Source organism: Nilaparvata lugens, chromosome 6 (assembly GCF_014356525.2).
Source record: "Nilaparvata lugens isolate BPH chromosome 6, ASM1435652v1, whole genome shotgun sequence".
In the NCBI taxonomy this organism is placed as follows: Eukaryota; Metazoa; Arthropoda; class Insecta; order Hemiptera; family Delphacidae; genus Nilaparvata; species Nilaparvata lugens.
The window spans coordinates 7162260-7190101 of NC_052509.1; the positions used below are offsets into that span (position 1 = coordinate 7162260).

At 34.3% G+C, this 27842-nt stretch overlaps 1 protein-coding gene across 1 annotated transcript in view; it reads left to right on the top strand.

The window, feature by feature from the left end:
* The window catches only part of LOC111061978 (laminin subunit alpha), a 125417-nt gene that overhangs the window by 2533 nt on the left and 95042 nt on the right, over positions 1-27842 (top strand). The window contains 9 exon segments of the mRNA XM_039431341.1: positions 9900-10027; positions 10728-10836; positions 12129-12299; positions 16441-16654; positions 18288-18497; positions 20615-20887; positions 22385-22522; positions 23240-23512; positions 26344-26478. Of these exon segments, the coding sequence (XP_039287275.1) occupies positions 9900-10027; positions 10728-10836; positions 12129-12299; positions 16441-16654; positions 18288-18497; positions 20615-20887; positions 22385-22522; positions 23240-23512; positions 26344-26478 (1651 nt within the window).

Consider the following 27842-nt stretch of genomic DNA (forward strand, 5'->3'; position numbering starts at 1 on the left):
GAAAGTGACTTTTTGCCTAACTAACATACTACTTGGGAACACAATAAGCTTCGGTTGACGTGTGGGGTTCTTTGAACCTTTGGATCCTTGAATCTGTCCCTTCAAAAACAATAAAAAATAAACTATTAGTGGGAAAATGATTCATTCATATACATTCGTCTTTAATTCATGGACAATCAGTGGTTGAAAAAAGAATGACCGTTTATTTATTGATTAATTCTGTGGTATATTTCCTTTCATCTCAAATCGCCACCTACATCACTAGGACAAGAGGCACGTCATAGATAAGTTCTAACAGGCTTTCGCTGGTAATTAATTTAACGAGTACAGTGGACTTTCCAGGAGAAACACAAATCATATGCACTATCCAAAAAAGAACAATAGGAAATTACAATATGGCTAAAATTACATAGTTGCCATAATAGTCAAGAAAAGCATTTGCAGATACTTCAATCCTGACCATCTAGATTGTTGGGCTACTAGAAGGCTTAACATTTTTCAATTTCCCAATTCATTTTTTTATGAAATAGATGCCAGCAAGCTTGCTTGGCTTGCCTCGAATTGTTATCTACATTGAGTTGAACTAGAGGCATTCTCTGTTTCAGATAAATATTATGACAGTACATCTTTTTCAAAATGTATGAGTCCAGAGCTACTTTCTTGTATTCATAAAATAAAATTATAGTACCCTTCAAAATTAATAAAGTAATAAAACGTTACAATTTGTATTCTTGTTTTATTATTTATTAATTTAAAGGGTACTATGATTTATTTCATAAAGACAGTACATATTATTAATGTATTGAAGTTCTTGTTAAACATATTTGATTTTTCTCGGAAAATAATTTCGACGCCTCCTCTGAATAATTTTTGAATTACTCTCATCAAATAAAATCTCCTTCCAAGAAGAATGATAAATTATTTAAAAAATAGAACACTCATTTAATCAGGTCCATAAATTTCCCACTAACTCCTCTTCCTCCCAAGAATAATAAATTATGCTTTGAAAATGAGTTTATAGTACCAAGTTTTTCCTCGAATGAAAGAATGAATAAAAACGAGGGTCACAGCACTCCTCAATTATTCTCATAATCTCTGACATGATTAATACTAGTACAATAGTAACACTGTTTCTCGGCTTGAGACAAAAAGTAGCCCACATATTTTGATGACCTCTGCCCGTTCATACAGATAAGACCGACGGCTGGATCAGCGGATGTACCGCATACATATTATATGAGATAACAGCGCTCTCATTCAATACAGTACTGAAATCTCTCTTCAACTAATAAGAATTTCTTCAATTATTTCTGACGGTTCTCCCTACAATTATAAAAATTCTGTCTGTGTTTTGAAGCTTGTCTTGAAGATTTTATTAAAATAAAACGTTGTTGGTTATCCATCTTGTTTTCAATATTATTATTACTATCGTATTTAACTAGTAGTTCTGTGAAAAGTAGACCTCACGCAGTGTTCTCATCCACAAGTACCTGATTGAAACTATAGACCTTATGGAAATACAGCAATAGACTGGCTTCTCCACACTTCTGGTGTATAATCACTTGTCAGCTGATTTATGATGGATAATACTATAGTCTGATTTTTACTCTAATATTGGCGTATGAAGGAGCCTCCTTTTTCCTTTTATATTATCCTTGAAATGCAAAATTTTCAATAACCTTATATATACGTCGACGCGCAATTAAAAAAGGAACATACCTGTCAAATTTCATGAAGATATATTATCGCGTTTCGCCGTAAATGCGCAACATAAAAAACATATAAACATTTAAACATTAAGAGAAATGCCAAACCGTCGACTTGAATCTTAGACCTCACTTCGCTCGGTCAATAAAACTTTAAAGTGAAAAAACACTCACATTCTTTGATGTGGCGACGTCCGTTTCGTGCTGGTATTGCACATTTTCAAGCCAAACAGAGACTCTGTTATAGTAATAAAATAAAACGCTGAAAATAGTATGAGATGTACGGTAGCCTACTTTATTAAGAGAAAAGTAATACTATATTTACAGTGCTGGATAGTTTTGAAATATGTAAAATGCATGATTGATATTGTAACTTGGACCAACCGAAATTACAACTTGAGATGATGATTGAATTGAAATTTGAAATTGCCCTTTAAATTATTTGGATAGTTCAGAATAATAGTCTAATAATTTTATAGGCTATGCATTCTTATTCTTAATTATCAGAATAATATTGAATTATTCAAAAACTTCCTTCATCATCCTTGAAATTTACTGGAATACTTTCTGCGGTCTAGTTTATTGTATTTCATCAAGTAGGCCTAGACAATCAGGCACGGAATGCTTCTATAGTAAAATTCCCATGTATTGTTTGTTTACTAACTTATTGTAAAACTCGCCTACAACAATAATGAGGAGCTAAGTACAAGGTTAAAGGTATCAGGAATAGCTGAAGTCAGCTATTTCTATTTCTGTTCCAACAATCATTGCATCATTGCATAGAAATGCATTGAAAGTATTATTAGTTTTCTTCATGTCTAACAAAAATAATAGCCCAATTTGCTGAAAATAAGAATAATCCTTAACTTTAATGAAAATGAGAATAAACCTTAACTTTAAATTCAATTGAAACCCTGAACGGAGATTCGCGGTAAACTAAAATTTCATTTTCAACGAGAAAGGAAGAATTTAGCTTGTAGGATACATTGGTAATAGCCTAATGGTCAGAAGGGTGGAAGTGGAAGATAACCTTAATGACCTTAATGGGTGAAAGTAACCAACCCTTTATGAAGTAAGCCTTTAGTGGTAAACTTTTATACTTTATGTTAGGCCCTGAGTAAACTTTAATGGTAAATATGTATATCTGATTCAATATCAACATTTTGTTCACCAATATAATTCAAATTACAATCTACAATCAGATTGGCAAACTGACAATATTATTTTGTCCCAGATCAATGAAATTACTGGATTAATTTTGTAGAATGAAGATGGAGAGAAGCCAACAATTATCAACGGTTTAAAACTTACAAAAGAAAAAAATATGAAAATTGGTTTGTGTTTTAGAACTTTTGAACTCGCAGGGGCGCTATGAGCCAGTCAAGTCTGTGTGCTGTATGTGTGCGTGCATGAGTGAGAGAGCTTTCACGAGTGTTGTAGTAGGTCGGAAACAAGGGAGAGTGATCTGCTCTCATCAACAGAATGATTGGGAAATAATGACACGTTACAAGAGCAGCCGATCTCCGACCCTTCCACTCTCAACATTAGTTGCGGTAGTCTGCCGAAGATGAAGATGAAGATGATGTTCTGTAATATTTGTAGGACAACCTTCAGAAATATTGGGCTCGTTTTTATGTTTCCAACTGATCATGGTTATAAAGAAATAATAGAATATACATATAGGTACAGTGGGTACTGTAGCAAACCCATGTAAAGGATGCCTTTACACCTTTAGAAATATTGGGCTCAATTTTTATGTTTCAAAGTTTGCAACTGATGCGAATTATAGAGAAAATAAGTATCTGACCTGTACGCCTATAGACTCTAGATAGAATGAGTGCAGAATCCTTGTAAATGTCGTATGTGTTAATTTTATTCATTTTTCAAATTAGTAGGATACTGAATAAAAATTAATTTAGAGATAACCCAATGTCTTCTTCGTCTATAACGATTATATGAAAAATATGTTCGCTTCTCAGAGTTCGCTTCGCCTTTTCCCTACCTGTATGTCTAGATAGACTCTAGATAGAATGAGTGCAGTATCCTTGTAAAAATGTATATGTTAATTTTATTCATTTTTCAAATAAGTAGGATACTTAATAAAAATCAATTCAGAGGTAGCCCAATGTCTTCTTCGACTATAACGATTATATGAAAAATATTTTCGCTTCCATGACACTAGGTATTAAATAATTGAATATGAATAATGAATAATGAATAAGGTAATGAATAATGAATAATGAATGTATTGCTAAATACAAGAAATATTTTTACAAATAAAAATAATCATAAAATTACAATAGTTTTTGACGTGACTGGAAAAAGAAGCCTTGAGCAGACAATAATAATATTGGAATTATAATATAAAAAATACAAAATTTCTAGTATAATGTATATTTGGACTGTAAATTTTTGTAATCTTTATAATAAAGTTTTCATAACCTCATTTGTACTATTTTTGTCAAAATTAGGAAGAGAAACAGTTTTGTGTTTATCCTGTTGATTCTCTCCCAATCATTAATTTGATATTGTGATTGTGTAATGTAATAAATGAATAAATAATTATTAAATGCTGGAATAATAATGACATAATTGAAGGCTACTATAAAATGATCGACATATTATAATAAATAATACGGTAATGAAGTATTTTAATAGGGCTACTTAAATGTTCAATTATAAAATAACTAGTACGTACGGTACCCTTTTAACAATTATTATTAAACGAAAATCCCAATTAAATATTTCATTAGTAATTAACAAATAATTTCATTATTTCCATCTGAACCCTTGTAATATATTTTAATTAAACACTAATTTAAGTAAACATATTACATCAAGGGTACCACTCATTTTATTTTATATAATTAAATAAATAACGAATATATTAGAGTAAAGTTGCAGAATAAAGAATGCAAGTAAGGGAGCCTCTCTTTTGAACTTTTGAGGGATGGATGGATGGATTCTAGTCTGAAGCGAGTCTCAGAAAGACCATTGATAATTTTAGTTGTCGGGCAAGGAAGGATGGGTGGTGGGGTAAGCCTGGAAAGGGGAAGGGAGGAGTAGGTAGCTTGAAAGGCCTTCACTCATTCAGAAAAAATCCTCGAACCGTCAACATCTGGCTCTCATTTATTGAGGAGGAACTGAACAAAACTGTAGGAGACTTTTACAAGTTGGCTGTTGCTTTCAGATGGAGGAGCTATAGCAAATATTCTAGTGAATGTCTGAGAAAAAATTGGAAAATGCAAATAGATTGGATAGAGATACTTTAATATTGTTTTATCGAACAAATTCAAGAGGTGGATGTACATTAGGTGTTGGTCTATTCTTTTTCCAGATACGGTAGCTTTTACCGTAGAGAGACGAAAACTATAATAGTTCATCTCTGAATCTCGATTAAGTTCATCTCGATTTAGTTTATCTCAGCTTTTACGAAAAAAATGTATGTAAAATACATTTTTAAAAAGGGTTCTTAAGGTGCGTACAGATATACGCGCCGCGAACATGAGCAATTCACTTTTAATCAGCTGTATATATCTGTTTTATATCTGTATTTTTACAGAAACGGTAAGATACAGATATAAAAAGCTTGGTATCAGCTGATTAAGTGAATTGCTCATGTTCGCGGAGCGTATATCTGTACGCACCTATAGATTTCTATTTTTATTTATGTAAAATACACTATAGTGGACTGAGGTTAGATTAGACGCTAGAGAACTGTGTAATCTCTTAAACTTGAATATTATTAAATAAACAAATTAATCATTATAATGCTGATGTTATATTTATCAAGTGAACACAAAACATGCCAATTCTATCCATTTCTCTTCTATGTTGGTATGGAAGATATGCTACGATATTAAAAAGTAAACACCATTCCAAATTGCATACGAATCCGACTGAAATCAATTAATCATTGCTCCTCCCAAAAATCCAAGATGTAAAGAGAGTTGACACAAAGGAGATTTTGTTCAACTAAATTTTAACAAGAATGTTATTCTGTTCTATTCAAGTCAATAATGTGGGCGTATCTTTGAAAAGAATTTTGTAATCGTGTTAGGAGTTCAGAGTTTTGTGGTACGAAATAATAAGACTGAGCAAATTATAGTCATCAGACATCACTGTATTCCGCTTAAAAAATGAAATAGGGAATGATTTGAAAGATTTCAAGCAGCATTTTTCAGAGTCCGTCCACATGCAGTATATAATATAAGATGATTGGTAATATTTTTATTTTTATTGATACGGGATAATTTTTCAGGTATCGTACCGTAATTCTAATTAATGTCGTTTCTTTATCAATATAATATTATTATTTCAACTTTAGATTCAGGAGATGAAAAGGCTACAACAGGAGAGTTTTACTGTAGGCCTGTATTTTCTCTCACAATAATTTTCATTTTTGAATGATTATATTGTGTATGTAGCCTACTGTTGAATGAATAAATTTATAATTGAATTTATATGAATATGGAAGCATAAAATAAAATAATTGGTAGATAGTATACATAACTACAGTATATCTTTTTTCCTCCATTCAATCTTTCTTTCTTGCTTTCCTTCGCGTCATAATGAAACTGCAACAAAGAAGGAAGCAGCGCTCCTGCAGTAGCTAAATGAAAATAATGATACGTATTCAGAATCATCAACTAGTTTTAGATGAAAATTTAATTTCACTGATTCGTGGTTTGCTCTCAAACTAACTCATAGCCTACCATAGACAAATAAGCTTTAAATTCATTTTACAAGCAGATATGGTATTGGGGTTGCCATCAAGTACGGTCACTCTACACTAGTAGTTCTGTGAACAGTAGACCTCACGCAATATTCTCATCCACAAGTGCCTGATTGAAACTATAGACCTTAATGGAAATACAGCAATAGACGGGAGACAACCACTCGGGCGACGAAGCGTTAGGTCGACGTTGTAAACAATAGTATATTTCGCACCTAGAGAAGAAAATGAGATTTTTCCGGTTCGAAATCAGTTTTCAAGTCCGAGGCCGTAGGCCGAGGACTAGTAAAGATTGAGAGCCGGAAAAACATTTTTGCCCATAGTGCGAACGCTATTTTTCGCCACACACAAAAATAAATCATATATATATATATATATGAGAATAGTTTTGTTTACTAAACACTTCCGAAAGCAGAAATGGAAGGTGATAGCTCTAGCAAATCTGAGGTAATCTGAATATCAGGAAATTGTCCAAGTATTATAATTTTTTATTCTGATTTGTCTAAATAACCTAAAAGATAATGTTCAATTACGTGGGAGGTTGAGTTTATACTTTTTTATTCTTTCAAATGACAATAAGATGATATTATTATGTTTTAATTATTGAATAATGAACACAAATAATGAAAAGTTTTTTGATCAGCTGTTTTTTGATCACCTTTCTTAGTTCCATGTTAGCGGCTGGAAAGACTACTCTTTCCGGCCTAGGCCGGAAAGAAACCTGTTCTGACGTCAGACGAGAGTCGTCTGCAAACAATGTCTTTCAGATCTACGTAGAGACTGGAAAACAGCTGCTTTCTGTGCAGTGTGGCGAAAACTATACAGTATATATAGCTAATCCATGATGTAGGCAGCCATGATGTAGGATGCATTTTGTTATTGTTTTTTAGCCTTTTTCTAGTGCATTTTAATCAATTTTTAAGATTATAACAAACACTTTTTCATAAAGCTTCATTATGCCGTGTTTTTGATGAAGTTAATTCACCTTCTGAATTGGCTTTGCTTAAAATGCATAGTGATGACGTATAATACCTTTGTTTACATAGGTTTCTCCACACATCTGTGTAATCACTTGTCAGCTGATTTATGATGAATAACTCCATAGTCTGATTTCTACTCTAATATTGGCGTATGAAGGAGGCTCCTTTTTCCTTTTATATTATCCTTGAAATGCAAAATTTCCAAAAACCTTGTATATATACGTCGACGCGCAATTAAAAAAGGAACATACCTGTCAAATTTCATGAAAATCTATTACCGCGTTCCGCCGTAAATGCACAACACATAAACATATAAACATATAAACATTTAAACGTTAAGAGAAATGCCAAACCGTCGACTTGAATCTTAGACCGCACTTCGCTCGGTTAACTATCTTGTAGGTAGTAGTTGTAGTGTAGACATTTATGTAGCCTAATCCTCTGAATTCTCAAAAATGCTTTGGATTCAGATCCAGAAATTCCACAGTAGCAGAACACGGTAGAGCAGGTTGTTACCAAAGAAAGGAAGCCGTATTCTATTATATTTTGACACAATGGATGCCCAACAAATTTTACAAGGTTGAATGAATCTTGTTCGAAGGTTTGGATAGAACCAGATCGTCTCAGATCCTCCCTTCATTTCACTGTAGACAGTTTGTCCACCTGTTTTGTCCACTTGTCAATATTTTTCTCTGAAGTTCTGTCCATAGGACTAGAGCGACACTTATTGAATGATTGAGGAATAGACTAACTAGATTAGTTGCGTGAACCATTTATGAATTAATAGATGTAGGCTTATATTATTTTAGAAGAGTGTAAAAAAATCATCATTTCTTACATTTCAATGATTGACTGTTTGTCGGACTGAAATATTTTAATAACTATTGAACAAGAATCCACATTAAATGTTGTCAACAATCTCTACAAACTCTCATTAAATATTAAATCTGCTTTATTTTGAGCTTGAAATTGGGATTACAAAAATTAATAGATTACAGTACAAGGCCTTGTATGAAAATCTTTGGAGTGGTTATGGTATCTTCGTAGGCACTGTAGCTTATAAATAATATGTTGCTTTTGGGGTAGTCCACACGGAAATTGGCAAACAAAGTACCGTAGCCTGGTATTGAGATGTATCGTATTAATTTATTACTGTACGTACTCAAGATCCATGATACATAAGCAATGGCTTGATCTGTGTTTTTACACTTGAAAAGTAATTAAAAAAACTCTTTTAGAGTTTCATATTGAGTTTTGATTTTAAAATTTATTGAAATAATGTTTTAGTTTTGAGTTTGAAATTCCGGGAAACTATGAGGGAAGGAACATCCTTGCGCTATCTTCTTATACAGGAAATTTGCTTCCCACATGTCAAATCTATCGCTCAGCCTTATCTCCGTTCTAATGATAAAGCAAATAAAGCTGCATTTCTCTTCTTCTTTTGATCTTCGACCCTGCTCGGTTCGAATTCACTCTAGGACTGTACATGAACTGATTGTGACATCATTCACACCGAAATACACGTTCCTCAGCAGTCCCAAATAAATCAATCAATCATTAAAAAATCGCTTTACCAGCTTTCTCCTTCTTTTTTGAAAGTAACGGATCACGAATAGTAAAACATGACAGGAATTAAGAAAATATAAAACGCCAAAGACAGAAAAAAATGACTGGATAATGTTTTTTGAGAGTATTAATGGATTACAATTAGTAGGCCTAAAGCATGACAGAAAGTAAGAAAAAAATCCAAAGATAAAAAATTATAACAAAAATTGGCTGAATAAAAGATTCAAAAGCATTACAGGAATTAAGAAAATATAAAACGCCAAAGACAGAAAAAAATGACTGGATAATTTTTTTTGAGAGTATTAATGGATTACAATTTTTACAATTAGTAAAGCATGACAGAGAGAAAGAAAAAAACGCCAAAGATAAAAAAATATAACAAAATTGGCTGAAAAAAAGATTCAAGAGGAGAAAATAGAAATAAAATATAGTCTATAGTGGTCCACGTTATAATGGCAGTGTTTGATTAGCAATGGTATCGCCTTGTCTTTCATTCAACAAAGCGGATAGCGCTATCTCTTTTTAGCTTTGCTCTGTTGCCAGATCGTATTTCAACAATGTAGAATTAATAATTAATATTTCATCTTAATTATGTAAATTCATTATGAAATTATTAAGAAATATAATTTATTGCTTGAAAAATATAATTGATTATTTTAAACGAGAATGAACAGTTAATATTACATCAATAAACCTGTATCAGCTACCGTCTATAGAAGGCATTGACAAGACTGAGGTTCGGCAAAGTTTTTCTCCTATCTTTCTTCAATGCCATTATAACGTGGACCTCACTATACTTTAGCCTCATTAAAATTGTTCATTATTGGAAGTCTTATGCCACATAGAGTACCTATTTTTTGTAAAATATACAATACTCAATGATGTAATGTAAATTATTTGTTCTCTTTTTAGGAATTCCATGTTGCCTATGTGTTCATAAAAATGGGTAACTCGCCTCGTCCGGGAGTGTGGGCTCTGGAGAGATCGGCTGACAATGGAGTAACCTGGCAGCCTTGGCAGTATTTCGCTGATACTGTTATGTAAGTTGAATAATTATAATAATTTTTTTTCCTTTTCCTTCGTCCTGGTACCCCCAGAAGAAGGGAGTTTATTATAGAAAATATAACAAACAGAAAAGAAATCTTACAAAAAAAAGAAAATAATAATTTTAATTCAATAGAAGATTAGAACCATGCACTGTAAAAATCCTCTAAGGATTTTTATTGACATGGAAACATTGTGATGCATACAAGAGTATCACTATTATTATAGGTTACTTTATTATGAAACACTAGAGTATTTTTTATGTGTATTATTGTGATTTATCTATTAGGCTATATTGAACACGGACTAGGCAGCTAGACTAAGCGCACATCAGTTTGTCAAGACAAGACAAGACATGATCAGACACGTTTAGTTACAATACTTCACATAGTTTCTTATGAAGACATGTCTAATTGCAATGACTAATCAGTATGAGTTGTGTCATATGCAACTATGTGAAGTATTGTGACTAAACGTATCTGATCATGTCTTGTCTTGTATTGACTAACTGGTGTGTGCCAAACCTAATTATTCCATATACCATACAATGCCTTCATAAAGATTCAATATAATAATACCATAATTATAATCATAATTTTAATCAAAAATCATAATTTTTCTAAAACCTCTCATGAAACTTATTATTTTTGGACCAATTTGATTTTTAGTTTTTGATCAAGAATTTTTTTATTTCAGTGACTGTGAGAACTATTTCGGATACAACAGCACTCTCCCAATTTCAAGGGATGACTCAGTCACCTGTGAAACACAGTACTCGAAAATTGTCCCTCTGGAGGGAGGAGAGGTGAGTAAATTATAAAAAACACATTAATTGTATAAAGAATACTATTTTTGCCCGGTGAGGCTTTTTATAGATTTTTTTTCAAATCAAATCATTTATTTCGCCATTTAAAAAAACAATCACAAATAAAGAGCAAATCAAAAATGATGAACAATAAATTTAAACAAAATACAAATGTTAACTTAAAAATAAGAAAATAATAATATATAAATCATAAATATCTCTTTACATATGTATATATAATATAGATTGTCCAAATACATACCGGTAAACCGAGGTGACTTTGTCCCAATCAGGGGAATTGAGATTTTCAACCGCTTGCAATCAATACTTGAGTTGCAACAAATCTCTTGCAATATTTTTTATTGTATTCTGCAATGTTTGAAGAGTATTTTTCATTATAAAAAGTTCATATTTTCTCCACTTTAACAAAGATATATGTTTTATTTTGAAATTAAGAGACAATGTCAACCAGGGGTTGGGGTGACTTTGTCTCACTTTGAAAAATATTTGGAAAAAGTTCATTTTCAAGAGTTGGACGAAGTGAAACCAACTATTAACCTTTAAAATGAATAATGACATTGAAAATAAATGTGATCCACTTCAAAGAATCACAAATTATTTTTTGAAAATTATTTCAGTTTATGCTGCCTAAAGATCTTTTTTAGCGTCGAGGCATGTTGGCTTAAGCTGCAGAATCAGCTAAAAATGAAAATTAAGGTCGTATTAATATCAAGCAAGTACGATATTATAAATATTTTAGAAATAAGTTTCCTAATAGGAAGTTTTCTGACAACGAAATCACAAGATGAAGCAAGCAGTTTGGTTTTATGTCGATAATTCAACTAATATATCGAGATTCGACAAGATATCGATTGTAGAACTTCGATAATGATCAGGGCTACGGCTATCAATGTTGAACATCGGTTTCGGATAACAGAGATCGGAGGTAAACTGATTTGAATATTTTTCCGTGAAGTGGGACAAAGTCACCCTGGGGTAGACAAAGTCACCCTGGGGTAGACAAAGTCACCCCGGTCGACGGGTACTCTACTATTTTTTAAATTATAATACTCTCGCTTGGTGTTATCCTGCTGCTTTGTATGGAACTTTATAAGTGGATTAAAAAACTTATATTTTTATTAAAATTCAATCCATAATTTGTTTATTTCTAATCAGTGATCGTGATTTTTCTTCAAGTTTACTATTCTATTTTTGTAGAGAATCCCGATTGCTGGTATTTATTCAATTTAAACAAAAATCAAAATTATATTTCTTAATTTTTTCAATCACAGATCGTTGTATCTCTGCTTCACAACCGTCCATCATCCAACGACTTTTTCAACTCGACCGTACTGCAAGAATGGACAAGAGCCACCAATGTACGACTACGGCTCATTCGAACAAAGACTCTGCTTGGACATCTTATGTCAGTGGCCAGACAAGATCCTACAGTCACTCGGAGGGTAAAGTCATTTTTTATAATTTACCGTTTACCGCAAATCTATCTCCCTATGTTACCATAAATATAATTAAGGATTTTATGCTTGTTTTTTTTATTCATTAAAAACTGGCTAAATTTATAAACCTGCTATCAATTGAGTGGTTTTTCATTTGCATTATAATTGCAATATACTATAATAATTTGTAAATCAATGTATGATTTACATTTGAAATATTTTATTGAAATATATTTGATACTAGTAGGTAACCCGTGCTTCGCAAGGGTCTATTTTAAAACTTGACGTAATAAAAAATTCGAATTTGAAAATAGGCCTATAACCATCCTCGGTTAATGAAAAATCTTTATACAAAATTTCAAATCAATCAGTCCAGTAGTTCAGACGTGATGATGTGTCAAACATAGTTTTCCTACATCACGTACGTGTATGAGCCAGCTCTTTCCATTATTATAGTAAAGATGATGGATAGATGGATGATTTATCAGTATCTTTGAATGAGAATAACTTTTGAACGGTTTGAGAAATCGGTGCGGTTTTGATGCGACAGAAAATCAGTTATTTTTATTCGAATTGGATCCCCAATCAATCATACCTATATCATCTAGTGTCCCTTTTAAAAGAAATGTTCAGCTGCTTCTATTCAACAACTGGAAGCATGACAAATTGAAAACTTGACGTAATGAAATCTTGAAGAACTGAAAACAGGCATAAATAACCATCCTCGGTTAATTAAGAATCTATATGCAAAATTTCAAATTAATCAGTTGAGTATATTTCAGACGTGATGATGCGTCAAACATAATTCCCTATTCCAGCTATTCCCTATAAGCCAGTTCTTTCCTTTATTATAGTATAGAAAACTGAAAAATACATAATACTTGAAAACCTCACAGAATCATATTGATTTTTCCAATACATCAATAAATTTTAGTTCGATTAGGATCCTCCTCAATTTGAATCAGGCAGCCTTTTGTTTTCCCAATTCCAAACAAAATACCTAAAATACTCGTTTCACTGGGAATTCGTGTCTGATAGTACATTATAACTGAAAATATTAAATTATTACTTATTTATTGTGATCTATTCATGTTTTTCTTATGAAATTCAATGATAGGCCTACATCATGAAGACTATGTCCAATTTATTTTACTGGTGGCAAAATTTTACATTCAAAATAATTATTTGATAAAATCCAAGTTCAATTATTGAAATGAAAACAAATTCCTTCAAAAAATAATTGATAATAATATGTTTCGAGGGAAAAATTAAGAACAAAAAAATTGGGAAGCATCGGGGATTCGAACCGATGAACCATCGCACCATAAGCTATAGTGAGATCCACGTTATAATGACAGTGGATTGAGATGGGAGAACAGCGTTGCCGATTCTCTGCCTTGATTAATCATTTTTCTACATTGTCAAAAACAGATTTGGCATCGTTGTGGAGCAAGAAAAGGATAGTACTACCTGCTTTGTCCAATAATAGACAAGGATAGCAACACCAAAGTTGATCAAATACTGTCATTATAACGTGGACCTCACTATAGCGTTTTACCGTTGCGCTACACGGCCGTTCGAAAATGATATTCTTGTAACAGCATATAACCTCCTCATAAAAAACACTTTAGGCTGCAACAATGTAGCCTATGGAACTTCATGTACGGTAGCATAGATGAATATATTTGAACATTAATAATTCTGAAAAATCTAGAAGGAAAATTGAAATTTGGGCTTTCAGGTGCACGAGATTGATATTTTTAGAATCTATGTTCAAAATTTGGAGATCTAAATCATTCCCATTTTCCGGTATGCAATCCACAAGTTGACATGTTTTGATGCGAACAAACGAACACAGGAACAATAACACAACCCTACTCTCTCTTATTATATAGAGAAGAAGAAGAAGAAGAAGATGTATTAGAAGAAGATGTATATGTGTTCGCGCGAGAATTTTGAATTCAGACTTGATGTCGCTCACCTGACGTTCTCGTCCAATAGAACTTGATTTGCACTGCACCTGCGCAGAATCTGCTGCGAACTTTACTTTGAAATTTGAATCTGTCGGCTGTTGGCTTGTTGGTTTTGTTTTGTGTTTGAGAGGTTAGGCGGCCTCTTCGTTTTTGTATATTTGTTAAATTGTTAAATACGTGTGAAATTGAGTAAATTGGTTTAACTCGTAAAGATAAATCGTTTCATAATTAAATTTGAGTATTCGGAATCTTTACACATCGCATGATAGATAAGCCTGAAGCCGCACTGAACCTGTAACATAAGGAATCTATAACATGGTTAATGAATTGGATGAATTTAAATACCCATTCTTGCCTTTTGTATGTTCCTTCCCCACACCTATTACCTAAAATTCATTCCAAATATTCATGATCGGGGATTGGCGATTTGGTAAGTTTTATATTTAGCTATTTTTTATGTTCTTTGTACGGATTCTGATTCAGATTTTCTTCATCATTTTATTAGAGTTGTTATTCATTGATTTGAAATCTAGTAAAAATTTAAAAAACAGTCCATTATATCCTACAGATTGATTTTTTATTGATTCATCATTATAAAATAATCATAATAGCCTACTGTATATACAAGTGATTGCCAAATAAAATACAGTAATTGGACAGATTATTCACTAACTATTAATCAAGCATTAAAGACAATTACGCAAAAATATGTCAAAAAGCAATGACTAGTCCTAGGTCAATAAGATTCAAATCTGTATGAGGTTAAATACTACACTGATTATTTCGTGATCACTGTCGCTTACTACAGTAACTATCAAAACGTAATAATAAAGTGTTCTAAAGGTGCATTCTCACATACAGTATAACTGTCCATTCAGTCCGGTTCAGAAAAAATATACTTACAGTAAGTTCCAGAGGAACTATTCCTACCCACCCGGCGACTGCTGAGAGGGAATTGTCCCAGTAGATCTCATGAGAAGACTCACTGAACCAACCACAGACTCTCATACTGATAATATGGGAATCTATCTTTATACGGGCCATCAATAGAACTGAAATAACTTTCTTAATGGAGATTTTATAATATACAGTGTTAAGCCCCGCACACACACGTCGATTTTTGTTCGTACGGTATTTCTTGTCCTTATAAATTATATTAGATTAAACAGATGATGTTTGTCAAGTTCCGTTTAATCTGATAGAATTCATAAGAACGGCAAAATATCGTACGAACAAAAATCGATGTGTGTGTGCGGGGCCATACAGTGTTTTCAAGGTTAGACCTATAGTTCATCACATTTTTGTGTTGTTAAGAGCCTTACTTGAATCTGAGATACTTATTTTTTTAAATGAATTAATGAATGACTTCTCTATTCGATTCCATCATTCAAAAGCAAACATCTCAGATTAATGTAAGACTCATCCATAAGGTACGGTTTCGCATTGCTTAGTTATCAAATTGTTGGAATTCAGCGCAAATGGTCTCTTCACACTTAGCTACGCTACGCTGAAACACACTTAGCTACGCTACGCTGAAATACGTCTTCGAAAGACGTAGTCGTTCTATCTCCCAATATTGAACGCTATGCTATGCTGATGTGAACGGCACAGATTTGTAGCTTGGATTCAACATTGGGAGATAGGACGTATTTCAGTTTAGCGTAGCCAAATGTCAGGAGACCTTAGGCTAGGCGCACACCAGTCAGTCAAGACAAGACAAGACATGATCAGACACGTTTAGTCACAATACTTCACATAGTTGCTTATGACGTAACTCACACTAATTAGTCATTGAAATTACACATGTCTTCAATTAGACAAGTTTAGTCACAATACTTCACATAGTTGCTTATGGCGCAACTCACACTGATTAGTCATTGCAATTACACATGTCTTCAATTAGACAAGTTTAGTCACAATACTTCACATAGTTGAAAGATTTGTGTCGTCGCGCCATACGCTAAATAATAACATAGTTGCTTATGACGCAATTCACACTGATTAGTCATTGCAATTAGACATGTCTTCATAAGCAACTATGTGAAGTATTGTGACTAAACGTGTCTGATCATGTTTTGTCTTGACTAACTGGTGTGCGCCTAGCCTTAGTTTCATATAGCCTATTTACCTAGGTGCTCTGTACTGATATAATTCAATTCCTCTTGATTTTCTAGTACTTCTACTCCATAAAAGACATCAGTATCGGCGGAAGATGTCGGTGCAACGGTCACGCGGACATCTGCGACATCATCGACCCGGCCGACCCCTACAAGCTGATTTGCCGATGTCAGCACAACACCTGCGGCCACAACTGCGAGATGTGCTGTCCCGGCTACGAGCAGAAGGCCTGGAGTCAGTCCAAAGAGAAGAAGCTGTTTGTTTGCGAACGTGAGTAAAAAAAAGAATTTATACATTGACTAGCCGTCAGGCTCGCTTCGCTCGCCATATCCGTCTAGCCCCCCGTCTAGGACCCTCGATTGGATCGTCCGAAAATGAGATCAGCGGGCTCGCTTCGCTCGCCAAAAACGCAGATTTTGGGCGTATCTTTGGCGTTATTTCAAATTCCTTCTAACACAACATTATTACACCCCAGCTTAGCTTCTGTACTAAATTTGAACAATTTCTATCCATTTGTTCTCGATAAATCTGAAAGCAAAAAAAAAAACGCTAATTTTGGGCGTATCTTTGACGTTATTGCAAATTCCTTCTAACACAACATTATTACACCCTAGCTGAGCTACTGTACGAAATTTGAACATTTTCTGTTCATTTGTTCTCGATAAAGCTGAGAAAACGCTGGAAAAACGCAGATTTTGGGCGTATCTTTGGAAACTTTTGCAAATCCGTTCTTAGTGCGCCTCTAAAGGGCCAACTGAACATACCTACCAAATTTGAACGTTTTTGGTCGGGTAGATTTTTAGCTCTGCGAGTGAGTGAGTCAGTCAGTCAGTGAGTGCCATTTCGCTATTATATATAAAGATAAAGATAATTACTATGAAGAATAAATTGTCCACTACCATATAACGGGAAGATATCAAAACAAAATTTTGTGTAATTCCGTAGAATTATTGACAAGTGAGACCTCAACAAGTGATTTCTGTCGTAGAGGCAGAGATCAATGAATACATGTTCATTACAAAACCGCAAGTAAACCTTAGGGTGTGATCACATTGAAAGCATATATGTGCGAGTGCAAGCTTGCATGTACATGAAGAAGATTGTAGATGATAAACAAATTCTGGAAAGACTTGTCTGTAGCTGTTAACTCAACCAGTATATGCATGTTTTCAGTGTGAGTGTCCCTATTGATCTTTGTATAGTTTGTTTCTCATGTGCGCTTTGTTATGCATAACCAAGCGAGCAGTTGCACATATACGCATCCATAACCTATGTATAATATTTGGTCAATTTGAAACTAAATCAGGAAATTGAATGAAAAAGACTAAGAAATTGTCAAAAACCACAGATTTATTGATACTTAGAAAGACCGGTGTCGGTTATTACACCATTGTCAATCTCTGTTAAACCGAAACCGGTCTTTCTAAGTATCAATAAATCTGTGGTTTTTGACAATTCCTTAGTCTTTTTCATTCAATATGAATAATTACCACAATATCAACTTCTCAACTACACACAAAGTAAATCACGAAATTATAAAAGTTTTGGGCAATAGCCTGTTTTTTCTTTACCGATCATTGTATTGTTTGTGATAATCAAATAAATAAAATACACATCCAATGTAATCACACCGTAATGTTCATCAGTAAAGTATGGTATATTCATTTATGTAACACTCCTGTCATAAATATTCCTATATCATAGTTTGTCATTTTACCCGATCATTATTTATTTATTAATTCATATACAAATACAATCCAGGTAAAAACAACAGGCATTTGCCCAAAACCGCTCTAAACTTTAATTTGGAATACACAGCCTGGAGGTTATGACAGTTTAATTATGACAATTAAATCAAACTAAACTAAACTATTTCTCAATTTTTTGCTTAATTTCCTTGCAGCGTGCAACTGTTACGGTCACTCGGAGCACTGCACGTACAACGAGACAGTGGACGCCCAGCACCTGTCTGTGGACATCCACGGCAAGTACGAGGGAGGCGGAGTTTGCCACAACTGCCGTGACAACACCGAGGGCATAAACTGTGACAAGTGCAAGGCTGGCTACTTCAAGCCCTACGGCGCCAAACTCGAACAACCTGATGTGTGCAAAGGTGAGTGTACAACAAATCATTCATTTGTCGACGTCGTCTTCCTACAAAGATAAGGCAATTTGCCTGTTCCGACTTCAAACTCACCATTATTTCTTTTTTTCGAGGTCTGCCCACACTTCTTCTTCCAAATGGGTTAAGGCTTTTCCCTACACTTTTTTATTCAAATTGGATAGTCTTTTTCATTATAATTGTTAAGATAAGAGTGAGAAAAAGTGGCATCTGAAATTTTTAAGTGGTCTAATAAGCGAGTTATGGGTTGTTGAAGTGCTAACTTTCAAGATTCCGTTTTCTTTCCAGATCATAAACCGTTTCGACTATATTAACAGAACTTCTCTTAAAAATTCAAAAAATGTATCCTTCCAAACTAAAACATTATATCCCCCATATCGTTCATAAATAAAAAAGTAACATTTTTGTAAATTCTATAACTTGTTTATTTTGGCATACATTGCGAAAAAACGCATATTAGAACAAAGCCAATAATATACTGAATGTATTAAAAAAACTCCAATGAAAAACTCGAAAACCGTTTATGATTTGGAAAGAAAACGGTGTTAGCACTTTCAACAGCCCATAACTCGCTTATTAGACCACTTGAAAATTTCATTTGTCACTTTCTCTCACTCTTGTAATGATCTTAAATTACTCGTATATTGAAAAAGATTATCCAATTTAAATAACAAAAAAAGTGTACCAAACAGCCTTAAACAACACGACTGCCTTGGAAATCCTGTCGCTTTCCATCCTTTGTACATGAATCTTTCCAGCTTTTATTTTAAATACAGTTTTGCTGATTCTCTTAAATCTTCTGCCATATGGAGATTATGATGATCTCGCTTCTTATATCAACATTATAAATTCTATCATCCCTTGTGCATCCTCTTAAAAATCTCATTCCAGCAGTCTGTAACCCGCTCCATTCTTTCTTCTAAGACTAGGCGCACACCAGTTAGTCAAGACAAGACAAGACAAGACATGATCAGACACGTTTAGTCACAATACTTCACATAGTTGCTTATGAAGACATGCCTAATTGCAATGACTAATCAGTGTGTGTTGCTTCATAAGCAACAATGTGAAGTATTGTGACTGAACGTGTCTGATCATGTCTTGTCTTGACTAACTGGTGTGCGCCTAGCCTTATGTATATACAGGTTTCAGAGCCATATAAGAGAAGGCAGAATATTATTCCTATACGTTCTTATGGGACTATTCAGACTCGTTCGGTCGGGCTGAGTGGGAATACTCCCATTAGAACTCATGAGAATCATATTTTTTCACTGTATCTGTCACTGACTCTAATATTGATATATGTGGGAGTCCACCTTTATTGAATTATCTTTTGCATGTATATCACTTTTATATTTATTAATGTCTTGTTATTTTGTATTTTCTCACATTATGTACTTGAATTGTAAATTGGTGTAGCCGTTGATAATTTAAAATAATCAATCTAGAAATCCATTTTTTGACTCTATTTATCATCCTCTACGGTAGGGGAAGTAACTTCAAGTAACTTTATCATAATCTTTCTGAATCTAATGAAATTTCTGCATGACTTTCTGTATATTTTATTTTTCAACGTCTTGTTATTCTGCATTCGCTCACATTATTGTGATTGAGTTGAAAATGGTGTAACCGTTGAAAATCAAATAAATTAGAAATAATCAATCTAGAGATCCATTTTTCGACTGTAATAATTATCATTCTCTAACAGTAGAGGAAGTAACTTTATCATAATCTTTCTGAATCTAATGAAATTTCTGCATGACTTTCTGTATATTACTTTTATATTTTATTTTTCAACGTCTTGTTATTCTGCATTCGCTCACATTATTGTAATTGAGTTGAAAATTGGTGTAACCGTTGAAAATCAAATAAATAAATTAGAAATAATCAATCTAAAATCCATTTTTCGATCCTAAATTATTATCCTTCATAGAAGAGGAAGTAACCTAAAGTATAATTCTGTCACAATTTTTCTGAATCTTATAAAATTTCTCCTTGGCTGCAATTTATTCGCTATTCTTATATACTAAATTAAACAATTTTCTCCATTGATATTGCATTTAATTTATTCATTAATAATATTCTCACATTATTTTATCGTTTTCCAGAATGTGACTGCAACGTGTTCTACTCGACGGGCAACTGTGAGGAGGGTTCAGGTCGGTGTGAGTGCCGGAAAGAGTTCACCCCGCCCAATTGTGACAGCTGCAGCTTCGGCCATTTTGGTTACCCCGACTGTCGGCCATGTGACTGTCACATCAACAGCACCGTTGACTTCACCTGTGAGCCGGTAGATGGCGCCTGTCCTTGCAAACCCAATTTCGCCGGCAAGCTTTGCCGCGAGTGCAGTCCTGGATTCTACAATTTCCCCGAGTGCAAACGTGAGTAGGCTACTATCTGGGACATTAAAAAAATGCACTTTAAAAAATTCGACATTGAAAAATACTGTTGATTTATGGAGAAAACTGCAATAAAGTTACAGTAATGACTTGATTTATTATTTATTAGATTGGAATGGATCTTAACAATACCTGGAGGAAAACTCGTTAAACTTATTCATTTATAACTTTTTAGAGTATGGTAAACTATAGTCCATACAAAATAACTTCCGACTTGGAGGAAGCAGAGAAAAGTAGGGATACAGCGGCGGCGATGTTGCCGTGCTAAACAAGCCAGCGTTCTGTAGTCTTTAGTGAGTGTTCAACTGCTCATGATACGCATACGTAGTTTCCTCTCTGAAAGCACTGAGTCGACTGAGTCCAATCGACAACTACGCTTCTTTCTATGACTCTATTCATCACTGTAATTGGCTGATCTCCCTCCATTTCTCCGCTCCGCATATTCTCCTATACTCTGTCCAGACTTCCATGAGCGCTGAATGATTAAGCCGACCCTCGCTCCCCCACGCGCAGGCACACACGCCCGGCCTACCTACGCCATTGATATACTATGTATACTACGTAGTATACAGGTAGGCAGACCGTCCCTTCACTCACACACACAAAAGGAGACTGCGCTTGTGTGTGTTAGTAGTAGGAGGGTCGGCCTAATCCTTCAGAGCTCATGCCAATTTGGACAGAGTATAGACGGAACTAATTTTGTATGTACTATAGTTCACCATACTCTTTAAAAAGTTATAAATGACTAAGATTAACGAGTTTCCCTTCAAATATTGTTATGATCCATTACAGTCTAATAAATAAGAAAATCAAGTACAGTAACTACCGTTAGGCCAGCCATACACGTTGCGCAGGTATTCCTCTCCGGTACACCTGTAAAGTCAAGAGCTCACACACGTTACTGTAAACCGGATGGGTGAATGATGTTTTGGTGATGTTGATGACGAGCGAACAAGATGACATGATTGCTCAAACCTGTGCAGTTATACCGTCCCGGCCCTCAAACACACGCTGATTTTCGATTCTTCTCCGGTCACCTGCGCAGGTCGGTCTACCTGTGCAGGTTTGCCTGACGTGGCTCGCACATACGCTCCGGTATACCTGTACATGTCACCTGCGCAGGTAATACTTCTCCGGTATCACCGTGTATCCTTACTTTATAACAGTTTTGTTGAGAATGTACTCTGAAAATGGACGCTTGCTGTCCAGAAGTACTCCAGTTAGTGAGTGAACAAAATTGCTTACTTACGTAGATGATTGACTGAGTGTTGTTGTTTAAAACATCATAATATACTGTATCCAGTTCATCTTTTATTGAAATCATCCTTATCTTCTCTATCAACAATATAAATGATTATAAAATCATATTTTTATACAGGGTTGTTCAATATAGAGTGTGAGAATATAGACCTAATATTTGTTATGTTATCCTAGCATACTTTTAAAAACACTTTATAATAACTTTTTTTCTCTTTCCAGCTTGCGAGTGTATTCCGATAGGCTCATTGTCAGAGGTGTGTGAGCCGTCAGATGGTAACTGCCCTTGTATGAGCAATTTTGGAGGAAGGCAATGTGAACAGTGCAAAGATGGATATTACGATTTCCCGGCTTGTAACTGTGAGTACTTTCATCACAATAATCATCACACAAATCTCTTGACATTATTATCATCTCTGATATTTTTTCTGATGATTCCAACCTAAGTTTTTGACTTTTGAGTGGGTAAGATAGGGTAAAGAGATGATAAAATAATACCAGCAAACGGAATGGGAATTATTATTTATTTATCCGTATGGCTTTTATCGGCAGAGAGATCCTTTTGGATGTTCTGCCTTGCCGTATTACCCAATGTCATTTCCTATCAACACTCAAGTTTATAGGTTATGTATTTTATAAATGGGAATCGAACCCGTGAATGCCACGGCAATATTAGAACTCATAAAAGAATCATGAGAAAGTTTTGAGTTTAGAAAGGACGGCGAGACGAGGCTATGATACTCGTTTCTTGCTTGACTAAATGAATAATACACGTAGTTTTATTTCTCCGCTGATCAGTTATTCTGATCTAATTTCTCTATAGACTAGTAGGTAAGTTAAATTAATCAATATTTCTTGATCAATCATGATTACCATATTTGACAAATTAATAATTACTGTATTAAGCCTAAATGATGTCAACTCCAATAATCAATCTTTATTAGAAACTATTAGTGTTAATGAATTTATGATATTATTTTTTTAGCCAATGCTGTTATTAATCTTTATGGTTTGTATTTGACTTATTTATGCAATTTTTTGTAATGTTACAACAATAAAATGAATTGGAATTTCCAGACTGCCAATGCGATGTGAAAGGAACTGAGCCAGGAATTTGTGACAAATCGTCGGGACAATGTCTGTGCAAGAAAGGCTACGGAGGTCCCAGATGTGACCAGTGTATCGCCGGTTATATTGGCTACCCTGATTGCCGGCCCTGCGGCTGCAGTGAGGTTGGCAGCGCTTCGTCTGTGTGTGACGTCACTGGAAAATGTCCGTGTCTTTCTAACTTCGCTGGAAGAACTTGTGAACAGTGCAATCCTGGTTTCTACAAGTATCCAGAGTGTTTACGTGAGTAAATTGTATTAGTTGTAGTCAAAAAAAGATTTGTGATTGTTGATCTAAGATATTTTGAGGGTCATTTTTTCAACCTCCGATCATAAGACACAGTGGTTGGCGATTTTCACAGAAGAGCTGAACAGCTTGGCCACTAACGGTAGAACATGCATGATACACAGTTGAAATACATTGTTGTGTCATCACAGCTGTGATGAAAGGCTTCGAGCAAAATTCTTGAGATTAGGTTTTTGTATCACCAATTTTTGTTACTGGGTAGATTAATACTAGCCATTAACGGTAGGATATGCATAGATTTCTGCTAACCGTAAATCATGTGAAATAATGTCATTGATTTTGAAATCATCCAATTTATTGTAAATAAAATGAAAATTTAATCAAATCTACCCTATAACGTTTCCTGTGTAGACTTGAATCATTCTCTGGTAGATTTCTGCTGAACGTTTGCCTTTTGCTTGAAACAACTAATACCGGTAACACTTGGTGGAAGACTCAAGTGAGGCGGCCATGTTACTGGGTATATTAAACTGGCCACGTAGGAAATGATGAACATGTGTGAAGACATGTGTGAACACACGTCATCATATATTGTTGTGTCATCACAGCAAAAGGCTTCGGGCAAACATTTTGAGGTTAGGTATTTGTATCCTCGATTTCTTTGCTGTTTTCTTCCCTGCTCTAATTGAGGTTAAATTATTTTTCTATCATTATAATATGAAGTTTTCCAAACTTATTGTTTATTGGTTGTTTATTCTATGTTGTTTCTTGGTTGTTTATTCTTGAAACCTCTCGCTGATGACAAAATATGCATGATGAACATGTGTGTGTGTGTGTGTGTGTGTGTGAATATGATAATCATGCCGTTCATGCTGGTTTATCATGCACACAAACATCCTCATCATGCATCTTTTGTTATCAGCGAGAGACTTCTAACATTAAATAAACAACCAATCACAATAAATAAACCACTGGAAAATAGCAAATTATAATGATAGAAAAATAATTTTAGAATAGTAAAAAATAATATCAATAGAGCAGTGAAGAAAACAGCAAAAAAATCGAAGATACAAATACCTAGCCTCAAAATGTTTGACCGAAGCCTTTTGCTGTAATGACACAACCATATGACGACATGTGTATGTACACACATGTCCATCATGCCTGTCCTACCGTTAGTGGCCAGTCTAATAATACCTAGTAACATGGCCGCCTCACTTTAGTCTTTCGCCAAGTGTTATTAGTTGTTTCAAGCAAAAGGCAAACGTTCAGCAGAAATCTACCAGAGAATGATTCAAGTCTACACAGGAAACGTTATAGGGTAGATTCGATTAAATTTTCATCTTATTCACAATAAATTGGACGATTTCAATAGTATATTTCGCACCTAGGGCCGAAAATGAGACTTTCAATCGGTTTTCAAGATTGAGAGCCGGAAAAACATTTTTGCCCGTGGTGCGATCACTATTTTTCGCCACACAAAAAAACAATAAATATATGAAAATAATTGTTTATTAGGCTCTTCTGAAAGCAAAACTGGAAGGTCATAGCTCTAGCAAATCTGAGGTAAACTGAATATCAGGAAATCCAGTATTTATATTTTTTTCATTTTCAGTGAATACAATACTTACAATCATATAAATATGATCAGGAAAGAACATCAGGCATGGCCCAAACTATTCTGTTCCCAAATTTCGATAATTAATAACATGTCAGAAAAAAATAAGTTGTTTTAAGTAGTTTCAAAATTATCCACCAGGTTTAGTGGTAAACGCAGTACTTAAGCTGGGTTTGGGTAGATTTCAATTTGTCTAAATAACCTAAAAGATTATGTTCAATTATGTTTTAATGTGGGAGGTTGAGTTTATACTTTTCTATTCTTTCAAATGGCAATAAGATGATATTATTATGAATGTTTTGATTCTTGAATAATAAACACAAATAATGAAAATTTTTTGGATCAGCTGTTTTAGCGCACTTGAAATTTGAACAATCTGGATGTCAACAAAATGCTTGTTATCGGAAGTTGAGGTTAGAAGTCCTATCCTACTCTGAATAACGAATTTGAATAGTTTATAATATATCTTATTTGTATTTCATTCATCCAAATAAAATGATATTATCTTATTTCAGAATACTTTATTCAATTCTAGAAGCATAAACTAATTCCGTTTCATAATAAACTACTGTATTTGTAAAACGTTCAGCAGCAAGGAAATTGCCCAAGTAGTTCCAAAACTATCCACCAGGTTTCGTGGCAAACGCAATACCTATTCTGTGGCAGTACTATGAGGTTAGAGGTCGGATTCTATTATACTCTGAAAATTAAATTTGAATACTTTTTAATGTCTTATTTGTATTTCATTCATCCAAATAAAATGATAGTATCTTATTGCAAAATACTTTATTCAATTCTAGAAGCATAAACTGATTCCGTTTCATAAACTATTTTGTAAACACGTTCATCAAATCAGAATCAGCTGACTTCAAGGTTATTTTACAGCCCTAGGGCTTAAAAATTTCACCGGCCTGGTCAGAAAACAATCATTTTCGGCCTCCATATGACGCACGAAAACCAGCTCATTACACAAGTGGGGCGAAAAATCAATTACATAATTTTATATGATTTACGGTACGTTTAGCAGAAATTTACAGATTCTTGTTTACATGGGAAACGTTATAGGGTGGTTTTGCTTCAATCTTCCAATTCATTCACAATTAATTGAATATGATTTCAAAATCAATTACAGTTAATAATTTACTATTTATAAATTATTATTATTAATAAAATATTTAATTATTATTATTCTATATGATTTATGTTGCAGCTTGTAACTGTGACAGCCATGGATCGATTGGAGTTTCATGTGACAATGAAGGCGTTTGCCAGTGTGCTTCGAATTTCGACGGACAGCGGTGTGACAAGTGCAAGGAAGGACTCTACAATTTCCCTATCTGTGAAGGTAAGGGATAAAAGTTTAATAATTTTATGGTGGGAAGAGATGATTTGAAATCACCGATAATTATTCTCATTTATAACATTTAAAACATATCACAAAAAATAAATTTGCATTTGCAAGTTATTCTCAAGTTTTGTAGTTCCAACTAGATATGGGTGTGATAGTGATTCACATCAAATTCTCAACATTCCTTATGAATACGGAACATCAATGCTCCCCCTTCGACAATGCTGAGTTTATAGTGAATCTTAATACAGACTACAAGAATTATTTATTTAGCGTGTGGCGGTTACACAACACTTATAATGCTCATAAGTCACCAATGCCTATAATATATTCCCACTCAGCACGGCCGAGCGAGTATGAATAGTCTTTGAACTCATGGTAATAATACACTCATCGGTCACCTTTCAATGACACTCAGTGGCGCTTCGTGGATTTTTGAACTTGTAGGAGTCAAAAACATAAGTAGGGCTACAACCCCCCTCCCCAGTATAGTCGCAATGGAAAAGATCACATTGACTTTTTCTGCCATAGACAAATTCAAATGTTGTATGGATGCTGGCATATAAAGGTGCGTACAGATATACGCGCCGCGAACATGAGCAATTCACTTTTAATCAGCTGATTATATCTGTATTTTTACAGAAACCGGTGAGATATAGTTATAAAAAGCTTGGCATCAGCTGATTAAAAGTGAATTGCTATTGCTCATGTTCGCGGCGCGTATATCTGTACGCACCTTTAGGCCTATATAAACACAACATGCAAGTTCACAACTCAAAATGATAAGTTACTCACATCATGGTCTACTTTTAATTTTATTCGATTCGTCGATCCTTCTTTGAAGCAAACATTTTGGTGACAGAGTCGTAGAATTTTGCTTCTGTCATCAATTTCTTGAAATACTGTTCTTCAATACACAGGGAAGCTAGTCCATTGAGTCGATTTTGATGGTTGAATTCCTAGTGTTTTTTTTATGCGTTTAAGAGCCGAAAAGGTGCGTTCGGCAGAAGCACTTTGTAGCTGGGATAGTGAGCACTAGATGAATTAGTCTGCTTTTTCAATAAAAAAAAGTAAATTCGTATGGCTTTTGTTGGTGGGGAGTCCCTTGCGGGAAGGTCCCACCGCCTGAATATATAATTTAAGCCGTCAATGGGCCTTACGACTGTCATACTTCAGCCGGGACCGACACTTAACGTGCCCATCCGATAACACGGGAGTGATCTGGTTAAAAAACTTTTGGTTATGAGAGGGATTGAACCCGGGATCTCTGTGCTGCTACGCAAGCACTCTATCCACTAGACCACGGATCACTCCTGCTTTTTCAATGAATGTCCCTGTTGAATAATTTTCCACTAAATAGG